The 14,091-nt window shown below is 40.8% G+C and overlaps 1 protein-coding gene across 1 annotated transcript; it reads right to left on the minus strand.

The window, feature by feature from the left end:
• LOC107300641 (nuclear envelope integral membrane protein 2-like) lies at nucleotides 1-13,395 on the minus strand. The gene is made up of 8 exons (XM_015829951.2): nucleotides 13,388-13,395; nucleotides 11,464-11,582; nucleotides 7,212-7,440; nucleotides 7,023-7,095; nucleotides 5,718-5,811; nucleotides 4,364-4,478; nucleotides 2,230-2,455; nucleotides 1-181 (listed from the first exon to the last, which is right to left on the minus strand). The coding sequence occupies exons 2-8, from the start codon at nucleotides 11,551-11,553 to the stop codon at nucleotides 1-3; spliced, it is 1,008 nt and encodes a 335-aa protein (XP_015685437.2). The 5' UTR covers nucleotides 11,554-11,582; nucleotides 13,388-13,395.
• Between the last annotated feature and the right edge of the window lie 696 nt (nucleotides 13,396-14,091).

A 14,091-nucleotide genomic window follows, 5' to 3' on the forward strand; every position in this document is an offset into this window, starting at 1 on the left:
CTACTTTTGTGGGGATTGCAGTTTGACCACAGCTACCCAAGAGGGGAAAGTGGGATTCCTACAGAATATGCGCAGCTCCTCCAGGGCCTTCACGGTCTCTGTTTCTCCTTGTTCCCGGTATTCGTCTTCTGTCAGATAACGAGTCTCCAAGTTTTCTGGGTGGAAATACTGAGCAGCTTTTCTAAACCAAGGGGGGGGGGAGAAGGGGAGGGAGGTACTTTAAAGATTATAGTATGGATTTGAAACCCAAAGGGTATGGAATACATTTTTAAAAAGAATTATCTAGAATCCGACAGGCAGACTATTATTCTTGACTACCTCATACTAAATGGAAAATCCATACCAAGTTAAAATAATCAAAGAATTACATTCAAGGTAATTTGAGTTTATTAGCTATGTTGTTTGCTCCTAAGTAAATTCCAGTGACCCTTCTTTCTGAGCAGACATAGAGAGGACTGTGTTGTAACCCTTCGCAATGGGGAAAGGTAAGAAGTCACCTTCTAACCTTGCCACCTTGGAGATCAGATCTCCTTCTTAAGGCTTCTCCAAGCACAGCCAAACTTGAGTTCTTGACGAGGTGTCAATTTTGTACCCAAACAGTTCTGCAACCCTTTAATGAGATTCCAAGTACAACTGAGTATGAATAGAATTCAAAATGCTAAAAGAAAGTTCCCCCTCCCCAGATTCCTGAGTTTATTGCTAAAAGCTCTAACAACAGATATCATTGTATAATTTAATGAGTGAACTGCTCTCCCCCTTGAAAGCACCTATATTTAGACACACGTTGAATTATCTGGCAAATAAAGCAGAACATCCTAGCACAGTGATGGTGAAACTTTTAGAGACCGAGTGCCCAAACTGCAACCCAAAACCCACTTATTTATCGCAAAGGGCCAGGGCTGCATCAGCATTGTGATGGACTCAGGGGGGATGTGGGGCGTGGCCCATTGGGTGGGTGTGGCTGCAGTGGTCATGGCAGACTGGGTGAACGTGGCTGGGGCCAGTCCCTCGTCATCTCTGGGGCATCCCCGGGGGGCAACGTCGCTTGCTCGCTTATTTCCTGCCCTGTCACTTCCAAACACCATGTGCTCGCTACTCTGGCAAACTCTGCTGGGGCAATGGCATGCATGCCCACAGAGAGGGCTCTGAGTGCCGCCTCTGGCACGCGTGCCACAGGTTTGCCACCACTGTCCTAGCATATGTTTTCATCCAAAAGAGTGATTAAAAGTAAGTCTATTTGCATGCGGTGTCTACAATAGCCCTGATGCTAAAAAGTGCTGAAGAAAGTGTAATCATAGCTCAAATACTAGGGCACAACCATGTGTCAGAAAAATCCCTAATAATGCTACTACTTCTGAAATGACATACCCACAATATAGAGTAAGAATACTCTATACTGAATATGGCCCCAGATAACTGTTAGGCTCCCTAGAATAATTGCTTCTAAGGAAGTGCAGTGAATGACAAAACAGAAGCTTGGATTTCATATAATGCTGAGACAGGTTTCATGTAACTCAGACTGCATCTCTTAGTGCATCACAACTAATCAGGCAAAGAGAAACTACGGTTACATATTCTGATTTGTTTTAATCTTTAGGGCTGGTCCCAGAATCCTAGTTTTTTCCTTGAGTTTTGTGTTGCTCTCTAGACCCTTTGCCAATTTACCAAGGCACTAAAGCAAATGTCTAAACAGACTCTGTTTCTCAAACCAACCCATGCTTTCTTGAGGGAATGGCAACAACCGAATCAGGAAATTGTTTTGCTTATCCTCAAAGAATGATTCATGCTTCCTTAACTAAGCATCGGCAACATAAATCCTGCTTTGCTACAAACACAGCCAGTTTATTTGTAGATTTGTATAATCCAATTCTCAAATAATATAATTCAATAGGACAATAACTTTTAGAAAAAGTACACCAATGCCAAAAATTACATCCTCAAGGACAAGTTGTTCTCTCTCAGTGTGATGCTACTCAGTTTGAGCTGGAAGGCCCATGGCCTTGCACTGAATGACTTTACAGCTGAGTGGGGACAGAAGCAAACAACTTCCGGGACATTCTGGCACTGTGCGAGCTCAGACAGAAAGCAGAACATAGGGGGCAAACAAATTTAATAAATAAACAACACGGTTTTCATTGACAGAATAAAATTGCCTGAAATGTCTGATTACATTATACAGTTGCTACAACAAGAATATCATTTTGATTTAATAAGGGAAAGATTACTGACTTGCCAATATAGCAGGATGCTCGAAGGGGATAATGCAGGAGTTTTGTACAGAGCATAGCAGTTATGACTGCATAGGCAACCCAGGGGATTGCAATGCCAAAATAAATTAAGATCAGGCCTTTCAGCTGCAACATCCACATCAAGAGGTTCATACTTTGCTGGCTGCCGAGTGGCCCGTGCTTCTTGCAAATAGCAAAAGAGATCAATCCAACTGATAAAATATACCCTGAAAAAAAAAACACCAAGCCATGAAATAAATAGTAGATAAAAAAGTGATAGGTTTACTTGCAACTAACCGTTCACTTGAGGCTAAATTGTGATAAGTAACATTTGCTTCTGGGAGGGATATTTAAGTAAAATAGAAGTCAATTCTTTCCACTCCTGATTTTTTTTTCTATGTTAGTGGGATGCTTTTTATGGCATAAGAGCAGCTTAGAGTTATACCACATATGCCCATCTGAAGGACACAGGCTGATTATTCTGGAAATGTATCTGCCCAGCATTTTATGGGAAGATTAACTTTTATTAATACTAATAAATGGTAGAATATGCTCATTTTCCAATTGCATCATTTAAAATAATACTCATGGAAAGATGATTTTTTTAAAAAACTTTCTGATCAAGATTCCAGTAAAAAAAGAGCAATATTGTATATACATTCATAAATATGTATGGATATTTACTGAGGTAAATCTCATAATACAGGTAGTCCTCAATTTACAACTGGTTGCTTAATGACCAAAGTTACAATGAACCTCCCCATAGTTGCGTACAACCCATTTTGAAGTTACAACAGTTGCACCCCTTCTCCTTGGTCAGATTTTGTGCACCTGGTAACCAGCTCACCTTCACGCCATTTGCAGTGTCCCACACATTCATGTGACCATGATTTGCTACTTTTTTGCTGGTTCCCAGTGTTAACCTCTGGTTTCTGGCAGAAAATGTCAAAAAAATCAGATTCGGTCACATGATGCCTCAACTTACGACTGCAACTACTTAAAACCATAATCTGGGGCTCAATTACAGTAGTAAGGTGAGGATCATCTGTATTTGCTAATGAGGATTTTAAAGCAGGAGTTTACATGACTACAGCTATGTAGCAAAGGTTGAACAAGCATATCTTTTACTCAGTTATTTAGTTCACACATAAAGTCAATCTAGCATGTGGATGTGTGAATCTACCCCGATTGTTTAGCATTATGAGCCAGCATTATAAAAATAATAATAAATCCTGGTTTAGTGCTAGGAACAAACACAACCAGCAATGACTAAATACTAAGTGATGATTTATCATATATATATTAAAGGACACTACATAAAGAATGTTTGTATCACTTCACATAATTTCAGATGCTCTTGAAGCCTCTGGACAGCATATTTGGCAGATAGAGATCTCTATCTGAAGTGTCATCTTTCCCATCAGGGAACAGACATCTTTTTTACATCCAAACGAATACAAGTCTGCTGTATCCCAGAGCCAGGAGGGAGGGGAACAATAAAATCTCAGTTTTGGAAGGTTTTCAGAATAGTCTTTCTGTCATTCAAATATAACTAAGATTCACCAGTTATGCAACCAAGACTACTTGTAAGTATACAGGTAGTCCTTGAGTTACAACCACAGCTTAAAATTTCCATTGCTAAGCAAGGCAGTGAATTTTGCCCCATTTTATAACCTTTTTGTCGCAATTGTTAAGTGAATAATTGCAGTTATTAAGTGAATCATGCAGCCAAGCTTCCCCCATTGACTTTGCTTGTCAGAAGCCAGCTGGGAAAGTTACAAATGGTGATCACATGACTCCAGGATAGTGCAACTGTCATAAATACATGCCAGTTGCCAAATGTCCAAATTTTGATCACGTGACTATGGGGATGCTGCAACAGTCTGAAGTGTGAAAACTGGTCATCAGTTACTTTTTTCAGTGACGTAACTTTGAATGGTCATTAAAGTAATGGTTGTAACTTGAGGATTACCTGCAATAGGTATGTCTAGTGAGAATATAGTTAGTCTGAGTCTGCAACTTTTGGGAGATAATGCACTTTATTTGACAAGCTTTCCATTTTAGGACTGAAGAGAATTGTAACTGCCAAAGAAGCTCATTTTCAAAGGGTCTTATATTGTTATTCATTCTCATACCCAGTATATAATATGTAGAATTGTTCCACATCCATTTCAGTTTTTCTCTTGAAACATAGAACATATACAGAGAAGAGAACCAGCAGCCACTCATTAAAATCCAGAAGGTACTTAGCTAAAAGAAGGGGGGGGGGGGAAGAACAATGACATTTGATTATGGTGCATGTCCATACAGATATACAAAAGTGGAGTTAGTGAAACCACCCAAATCAAGCTGAAACAAGTTTAGAGAAGAGAAGAGCTCACTATTAGACAAACCTAATGATAATCTCATTTTGGAATTTAAAAGTCAAAAGGTTCTTTTAGCAAAAGCCAAACATACCTCTTGTCTCAGGGGTACATAGTTTCACCACAATTAGCACAAACATTGAATGTTAAGGTTAGAAAGACTACATCACCATGGGAACAGCACATGCCTTTCCTCTGAGGAACATCTAATGGCCACTGAGGAAGATTTTCTACAGGTACAAATACAATCTAAGGATGGGAAGTTCTTACATTTCTGCCTGATAAAAACTTAGCAGAGCCACAAAAAGCAATTAAAATATGACCCAGGGCCTAAATTTACACGGAGCAAAACCAAGCAAAACATTGAACGAGCGTTGTATTTTTAATACAGCATTTTAAGGACTGATATTTCTTGGTATATCACTAGGAAACTGAAATTTGTGTTTTCCTGACATGGAAAGTAAAGTCAGCTCTTCTGTTTTATGGTCAAAGATGAAAGAGTTATTGGATTAGCTATATCAAGAACTGATGGGTTATATTTCAGTGATTCGTTCCTTCTACTGCAGCTCCCTATGTCTTCGGAAAACCCGCTTTGAAGGGTCAAGGGACCTCTAGAATAACGGGAAGAAGTAGCATCAGGGATCTCCTGAGGAAAGGAGGATGCCTGAAGATCAATTATCTTCTTCTACCAATACAATTTAAATTGAATTCTACTCCAGGACTACTTCCAGTAGAGAAAAAGAATCTGGATTCAACTGTTGTCTTGAATAAATGTGCTTTGTTTATACAAAGAATATCAAAATGCTTTGCCCACCCTGTTACCTATCTTACGATTTTGAGTCTTCCACCCATAATGAAATCTTGTCCAAAAAGAAATGACTAGTTGACTGTGTCTCTATAGAAAACATTGAATTCAAAACTATTTACCCCAAATTGCAGTAATGTTAAGGGTTTATTCTGCTTTACCAGTTAGGGATCATGCTACTAGCTGACTGCTGAAATATTTATTCCATGGTTAAACCACTTCAGTAACCTTTGATTCGCCCACAAAACTAAAAGCTCAGTTAACATTGGGGAAGCATCACATACTTGCTGTCTTACTTTATATTAAAAGTCATAAACCTACCTTGGGAATAAACCTTTTAAGCATGAAAACGAGAAAGACTAGAGGTATGAAAATGCCAAATGCTATCCCAGCAGAATAATAGAAGATATTACTTCTGTTTGGGAGAAACACATGAATGCTAGTAAATCTTTTGCAAAGGAAAACAGGTTCAAGAAAGTAGAAAAGCAAAGATATATAGCTTTATTTAAATTCTACAGATCACTTCACTTACTTACACAGCTCTGCATCTTGCAATTAACATCGCATGAGAATTCCTTGCTTCATATTGCCTGGATTCACAAGCTGCGTTAAGCTATAATGTGGTTGGTTTCAGTTTTAGATTATCTTACTGTGCAAAGTCCTTCCGGTTTGTATATCATGATTCAGAGCTTAATATGAGGGGTGAATTCAATCATGGTTTGCTAAATACATTATGGCTAAGCCAACTAAATACATCATGGCTAAGCACCTAGTTATTCAGTGGTAGGATGGGCAACCAATAAACTTCAAATAAACAAACAAACAAATAAATAAATTACTGCCAACTTCCATCCAACTCTTTTATAAAGCTTTCTACAGGTGACCTCATTTATTGTATAGAGGTTGTATATGCAACTCCTTTCTATAGAGAGTGTACTGGAGGCCATGCAATTTTTCCCCCCCTGTGGCTAGATTTCTGGGCAGATCCAGAGAATATCCACTCCATCAGCCCTTGTTTGCGACAATCGATGTCAGAGAGTTAAAGGCCATGAGATTCATGGCAGAAGAGAGCATCTAAGATCAGATCTCCTTCTGAAAGCATTTGTTTCTCTTCCCATTCAGAGAAGAGTCCAAAACTTCTACTGCTTTGATACTACATTCCGGAGAACACAGCATTGCAATTTTGTAACGCAATCCTATGTATGCTCACTCAGCCCCAGTAAAGTCACTTGATTTATTCCATGACATGTACCTTATTTATTCCACCAATTTACTGATCACTGATTTAGACAATATTGTACGTCTAAATCAGTGTTTCTCAACCTTGACAATTTTAAGGCATGTGGACTTCAACTCCCAGAATTCCACAGCCAGCATTGCTGGCTGTGGAATACTGGGAGTTGAAGTCCACATGCCTTAAAATTGTCAAGGTTGAGAAACACTGGTCTAAATAAACACACTCTTTAAAAATTGGAAGGAAAGAACTGCAGCCCTACCCATGGTAACTTGTCTCAGGTCTTGCTGAAATCAATGCAATTTCTTAGGTTTGCAGACTTGCAGCACATTTTTATTTTCAAAATTAGCAAGTTCATGTAACTGACAGATTCCAGTAAAGCTAACACGTACCTGCTCAGGTTATAGGCAAAATGAAAAAGAAGTCCACCGGCAACAAATAACAGAACGAGTTTGCTATCCAACACTGGAACAAAAGAAAAGATGGGAAATCCAAACCTGTTTCACTTATGTACTGAAAATGCACACTTCTAACAATACAAAAGTATTTTTTATACATGGGTTTCTCTTAATATTACTCACTCTTTTGTTGTACTCTCACAGTGTAGAGTATTTTATTTGTTGGTTCGATCCTGAAACATGTTTTCCCAACATACTGGTCCACTGTTATGAGCGTTTGATTAGACACACTAGGCTGCCAAATGTTGCTAATCAGGCACTTCAAAAAGTCGAGCAAATGTTCGGAATTTTGGCAGTCACGCTCATCTGGGATATACACCACTTGAAATAATCCAGTGCTGTTTGTGAACACCTAAAAAAATATAATAATTTTTATTTATATATTCAAAACCTAAAATGAATTGTGAAATAAGGAACAATGGGATTTCTTACTACCATTAAAGTTTGTCTATGTTTACATACTTTCAGTCAGAAATCCTGAGACACCCTACCACAGCCATTCGCGCAAGTAGGTGAACAAGTAGAAATACACAACTGAGTCCAAAATTTCCACTGCTAAGCAAAGCAGTTGTTAAGTGAGTTGCGCCTCATTTTATGACCTTTGTTCCACAGTTGTTAAGCAAATCACTGCCCTTGTTAAGTGAATAATGCAGTGACTAAGCAAATCTGGCTTTCCCCCATTGGCTTTGCTTGTTGGAAGCCAGCTGGGAAGGTTACAAATGGTGATCATGTGACCCCAGGACACTGCAACCGTCATACATGCCAGTTGTCAAGCACCCTAATTCTGATCATGTGATCATGGAGATGCTGCAACAGTCATGTGAAAACTGGTCATAAGTCACTTTTTTCAGTTACTATCAAATGATCACTCAACGAATGGTTGTAAGATGAGTACTATCTGCAAATAACTGATTGCATTTGAACTTGGATCTGTTGCTCCAAACCCAAGCAGAGCTTGCAAGCCATTAATAATTCCTGGCTTGACATCTTGCATTGATTGTAAGCTACGAACTAAAAACTCAGGTTCCACAAATGATTTATTCTGGTTTATTTACTCAATCATACAAGTGGAGGAAAAAGCAAGAGGCAAATATTGATGTTTGTCTAAAAAATCCCAAGATTGCTCTCCCCAAAATAACTTTACACATAGTACTGGGGCTCTACACGTAGATGCTATATACCAGGGCTTTTCAACCAGTGGTACGGGTACCACCTGTGGTACATTGGCACCTAGCAGGTGGTACCCGACCATCCTAGAACAGTGGTAGCAGAGGAGGGGAATGAGCTGAACCGGTGGCAGCACCGCATAAGCCTGAGCTGGAGCTGCAGGGCTGTCAGGGCTCAGTGGAAGCGCCAGGATCAGTGCTGCTTTCCAGGTGATTGGCACTTCTTTGGGGCTGTCAGGGCTCAGCGGAAGCGCCAGGATCAGCGCCAGGCTCCAGCTGTAGCTCGGCGCTGATCCTGGCGCTTCTGCTGAGCCCTGAAGAAGCGCCAATCAGCTGGAATGTTGCAGCATCTCCAGGGTCTTGTGATTTACATTCAGATGCTTGGCAACTGACTCATATTTATGACATTCACAGTGTCCCAGGGTCATGTGAAGTGACCAAAACCTGCTGCAACCACCCAGCAGGCAGAGGGAATAAAAACCAAACACCTCCATGGGCTCAAAATATAGGAGATACAATACCTATGGATACTTGGGAGTTAATCTGGGTGAGAAATGTGAAGTTTACACAAGCTCAAAATTTACGTGAGAATTTTTATAAAATGTTTTATAGATGGCACTTGGATCCTTCAACTATGTCTCGTATTTACGCGAATTATGAATCCAAGTGTTGGAGGTGTGGACATCCAGATGCAACTTTTTTTCATATGTGGTGGACTTGTAAGGTTATTAAGGCTTTTTGGATACAATNTGGTAGAATATAACTTAGGTTTTTAGATTTTCTCTTATTTTGTTTATTCTTTCTATCCTTTTTGTAGATTAAGATATTTTGTGGAGTTAGGGATATTAGTATTTGTTTACTCATATATGAATATTATCCTGGGATTAGGTTTGGGAAGTCTGGGGGGGGGATGGGGGGTATTTACTTGTTATTGTGTTTATTATGCTTTGAATTGCTTTGTTATGATGGAAAATAATAAAAAAAAATTTGGAAAAAAAAACAAAAAAAACCAAACACCTCCCCACCCCACCCTCGCTGCCAATCCTCAACAGAAGTGCTCACAACAATTAAAACCTCAGACAGGAGGAAGAGTGCGGGTGGGCGGGCATGCAGGTGTCTTGCTCAGCTGTGGCTTGGGGGGCACTTTTTTCAGTGCCATTGTAACTTAGAACAGTCACTAAGCGAACTGTTGTAAGTCAAGGACTACCTGTACTTTATCACTTTTTCCCTTTTGGGGGGGTCATCAAGTTTTTAACACCTTGCTAGGCGACTGGTGGTACTCGGATGTTGCCATATCCTAAAAGTGGTACAATGGGTGAAAAGGTTGAAAAGCCCTGCTATATACTGTAGACCACATGATTTATTTAGAGCAGGGGTGTTAAACTGCCGGCACGTGGGCTGGATGATTCACGTGGAAGCCACACCCACCCCAGCTCTGGTAAGGGGGAAAAAGTCATGATGCATCGCGACACGTCACATGACGCAGGGAGTTTGACACCCCTGATTTAGAACAAGGGTGAATGTAGCTCTCTAGATGTTGGTAAACTGCAACATGTAAAATTCTAAGTAGCATCAATATTACCAAGAGCTAATGGAATTGAAAGATCTGGAAGGCTGTACATTACTCATTCTTGATTTAGGAGAAATAGTTTCCATTTTCATTGACAACAGAAAGTAGGCAACCTGATGGCAAAGATTCATGGAATTATAGTCCCAAAACCTGAGTGGCCACAGACTGCTTACTCCTAAGGACTAGCAGAGGTGAACATAAAACAAAAATCTCCACTTAGCAGATATTCTTGCAATTTTCCAATGTTTGTCCAAAAGATTTAATACAGAAAGCCCTCTAATGATTTCCCAATGGGCACAAATAGGCTTTAGACTGAATTATCAGTCATTCTATTATTTTGACAGAACTGTGGAAACTTGTCCTCTAGGTGGCTCAATTAGGGATCCTTAAGAGAGAAGATCACCACAGATGGGGACTGCAGCTAAGAAATTAAAAGACGCTTGCTCCTGGGGAGGAAAGCTATGGCAAATCTAGACAGCATACTAAAAAGCAGAGATATCACCCTGCCAACAAAAGTACGTATAGTCAAGGCCATGGTTTTCCCAGTTGCAATGTATGGCTGTGAAAGTTGGACCATAAGAAAGTCTGAGCGCAAAAGAATTGAGGCCTTTGAACTATGGTGCTGGAGAAGACTCCTGCGAGTCCCCTGGACTGCAAGGCGATCAAACTGGTCAGCCCTAGAGGAGATCAACCCTAACTGCTCTTTAGAAGGCCAGATCCTGAAGTTGAAACTCAAGTATTTTGACCACCTAATGAAAAGGAAGGACTCACTGGAGAAGAGCCTAATGCTGGGAAAGATTGAGGGCAATAGAAGGGGACGACAGAGAATGAGGTGGCTGGATGGAGTCACTGAAGCAGTAGGCGTGAGCCTAAATGGACTCCAGAAGATGGTAGAGGACAGGAAGGCCTAGAGGAACGTTGTCCATGGGGTCGCGATGGGTCGGACACGACTTCGCAACTAACAACAACAAAGAGAGAATTGTTTGGAGAACACCTGGCAACCTAACTGAATACAAAATAAATAGAGGCCTTTATTATACAATGCACTCCTATGCAAATTTACTCTAATGCAAATCTTTGTGTTCAAATGAGATTTTAGAGGAGCTTAAATGATGCCTAAATTTCCACTGGAAGCTTATAGATTCTATAAGCTTTAACTCTGTTTCTCCCAAAATCATGGATTAGAGGTGTTAGAAACATTCTTTATTTTATTTTATTTATTTATCTATATTATTTATTAAATTTTTGTGCCACCCATCTCCCCTATAAAGTGACTCTGGCAGCTTACAAATTATTTTGTTGCTGAGATACTGAGATAATTATTTCAGTATACACAAAGTCTATTCTGTGGGTATTTTATTGGATTTGGGCAGCACAAAGACCTTATTTATTTGTTTGCAAAGGAGGCCACACCAAAGAGGAGTCTAAGAAATTCCACAAAAGCTTTGACAGCCAATAGAAATGAAGACACGACATCTGGAGAGATGTCTTGTTTCTCCAGAGTTTTCCTATACAACATTCCATTTGACATTTTTTTAATATTGCCAAATCTTCAATAACATTCTTCATTGTATTTTTTTTCTGCCAAGAAAAAAACCTAGCCACTTAATTTATGAATTCATCAACAGCATGACTTTACCTGAATACTTGACCAAGTATTTTGTAAGTACATTGTTCCATTTGGAATGTAGCAGAAACAAGCTGATTCCATACTATGCATTATATTCATTATCTTCAACTGTTTACAGCTAGTACTATCTATACAAAAAGAAAAAGGTCAATCACAGCATCATGAAATACTGTATATGCAAGTCATTTAGACATTTTTTTCCAAGAATTATAATTGTCACAAACCAAATCAAGCTGCCACATTGAAGTATGCCCGCCTTCTATGATTTGCTGGATTTGGTTTATCAGTCCTGCAATCCATCACTGCGGTCCTAAATTCTTCCTATGAAATGCACATCCACATATATTTGGGGCCACTGTTGTCCCATCTGCAACATAACTTGGCTGCATAACTTTCTTGTTATGCTACTCTAAGCCAGTGTTTCTCAATCTCGACAGCGTTAGAAGTCTGGACTTCAACTCTCCCAATTCCCCAGCCAGCATGATATGTGTGCACTTAAGCCAGCTTAAGTTGGAGAGTTGAAGTCCACACATCTTAAAAATTGCCAGGGTTGAGAAACACTGCTCTATGCAATCCGAACCAGAGATTTCATATATTAATTTGCAAAGTTGTGAACAAGTACAGGTAGTTCTTGACTTACAACCACAATTGAACTCAACATTTCTGTTGCTTAAGTGAGACAGCTGTTAAGTGAATTTTGCCCCATTTACGACCTTTCTTGCCACAATTGTTAAGTGAATCACTGCTGTTGTTAAGTTAGTAACACGGTTGTTAAGTGAATCTGGCTCCCCCACTGACTTTGCTTGACAGATGGTGGCAAAAGATGATCGCATGACCCCTCGGGACACGGCAACTGTCATAAATACGAACCAGCTGCCAAGGATCTGAATTTTGATCAGACTACCATAAGGATGCTGCAATGGTGGCAAGTGTTGAAAACATCCATAAGTCACTTTTTTTCAGTGCCGTTGTAACTTCGAACGGCCACTAAATGTACCTTTGTGAGTCGAGGACTACCTGTACGTGCAGTCCTCCTAGCTAGCTACAGGGGTAGGCAACCTTGGCTGTTATGACTGGGGGACTTCAACTCCCAGAATTCCTGAGCCAGCATAGCTGTCTCAGGAATTCTGGGAGTTGAAGTCCACGAGTCATAAAAGAGCCAAGGTTGCCTACCCCTGTCCTAGCACATCTTTTGCCTTCCAAACAGCCAAGTTGACAAGCCCAGCATCTTAACCACTAGGCCGCTGTGCCTCTTTTATAGAGTATACAGCCAGGTACAATTTCAATATCTTTAAAAAGTTGGCCCGCCAACCTCTGTTAGAGAGCTGGTGTTGTATAATGGTTAAAACGTTGGACCTGGACTGAAAACACTCAGATTCAAGTTCCCCACTGACTACAACATTTGGTTTTACACCACCCCTTTTTCTCCCAGGCAACCTCCCTAACAGGGTTGATTGTATGGTAGAATTTGGGGAGATTCCGCCCCCTCCCCAATACCATGCAAGCTTCCTTGAGCTGCCTATAAAAAGAGAGTACATAAATGCAATTCAGTGCAATGCTACGCTGCTAGGCGCTGCCATCTGAAGCGCCACAGAACCGAAAGGCGAGCGGGTGGGTGGGTGGGTAAGCTGACGCCGTCCAAAGGTTTCGGGGAAAGAGTGGCAAGGGTCTTATTAGGGGCAGAAATCCGAATGAACAGACGACCGGCCGCTTGCCTTTGCAGCAGGGATCCCCAACCCCCCCCCCCCCCGGCCCGTGGACCGGCACCGGTCCGTGTCATGCCAGCAACAGGGCAATGGGATGAAGGCAGCACACAAATGCACACCTTTCTCCGCAGTGCCCAAAAGGCTGGGGGCCACTGCTTCGCCGTTGTTTCTAATGGCAATCGCTGGCTAGCAAGCTGATTTCAGATGGCAGCTTCCAGCCAAGTTACCTGCTGACGAAGGCGGGGCTTCGTCAGCCCTCTCGGCCTGGATTAGCCCCGTGGCGAGCAGCTGCCCCAGGAGCAATGCAAGAGGCTGTCTCCGGACTTGCGAAAACAGCCGGCAGGCCGAGGAACCGCCGCACTGAGACATTTTGTTTCCGCCCGCAACTGTTTGAACAAAGCTCCTGCCTCCGAGGAGGAAGGCGCGGGAATCGAGCTTCGATACACGCTTACGAAGAAGCCTGGGCGGCCAAAACCGGCAAACGGGATCGACTAGTTGAGGCTGGAGGAGGAGGAAGAGAAAATGCCAAATGAGTCTGCCTTCAGTTCTGAATTTAAAAAAATCATAAGCTTAAGTATTTAAAGAAGTCTTTGGAATGAAAAAAAAAACCCACCCCTGAACAGAGGTAAAATCCTATGAGATAGCTACATGAATAAAGATCAAGATGGCTAGGAGCAAAAGGAAGGAGTACAAAGTTGATTTTTTGGACCAAGGTTAAGCTAAGACATGTGTTTTTTTTTTAAATTCTAGGAACCATTTATGGACTTCTTGCTGGCATCCAGACTGAAATGTTTATGGATTTGCATATGACTAAGGGAAGAAGAGATACTAAGTAAGGAAGAAAGACTTTACAAAGTGTGTTTGTATTTTTTGTGACAAAGATTGGAAGTCACTTCTTTTTATCTTTTTCTTACTTTTTTCTTGCACTTTC

The sequence above is a fragment of the Protobothrops mucrosquamatus genome, unplaced genomic scaffold, assembly GCF_001527695.2.
Source record: "Protobothrops mucrosquamatus isolate PMUCROS unplaced genomic scaffold, P.Mucros_1.0 scaffold7763, whole genome shotgun sequence".
In the NCBI taxonomy this organism is placed as follows: Eukaryota; Metazoa; Chordata; class Lepidosauria; order Squamata; family Viperidae; genus Protobothrops; species Protobothrops mucrosquamatus.

Bases quoted from the DNA above. Each gene is read 5' to 3' on its own strand.
- LOC107300641 (XM_015829951.2), bottom strand. From the start codon at position 11,553: ATGAATATAATGCATAGTATGGAATCAGCTTGTTTCTGCTACATTCCA. The intron at 7,441-11,463 runs GTAAAGTCATGC...ATATTTTTTTAG, and splicing joins ATACTTGGTCAAGTATTCAG to GTGTTCACAAACAGCACTGG. The intron at 4,479-5,717 runs GTAGGTTTATGA...CCCTTCTTTTAG, and splicing joins TTAAAAGGTTTATTCCCAAG to CTAAGTACCTTCTGGATTTT.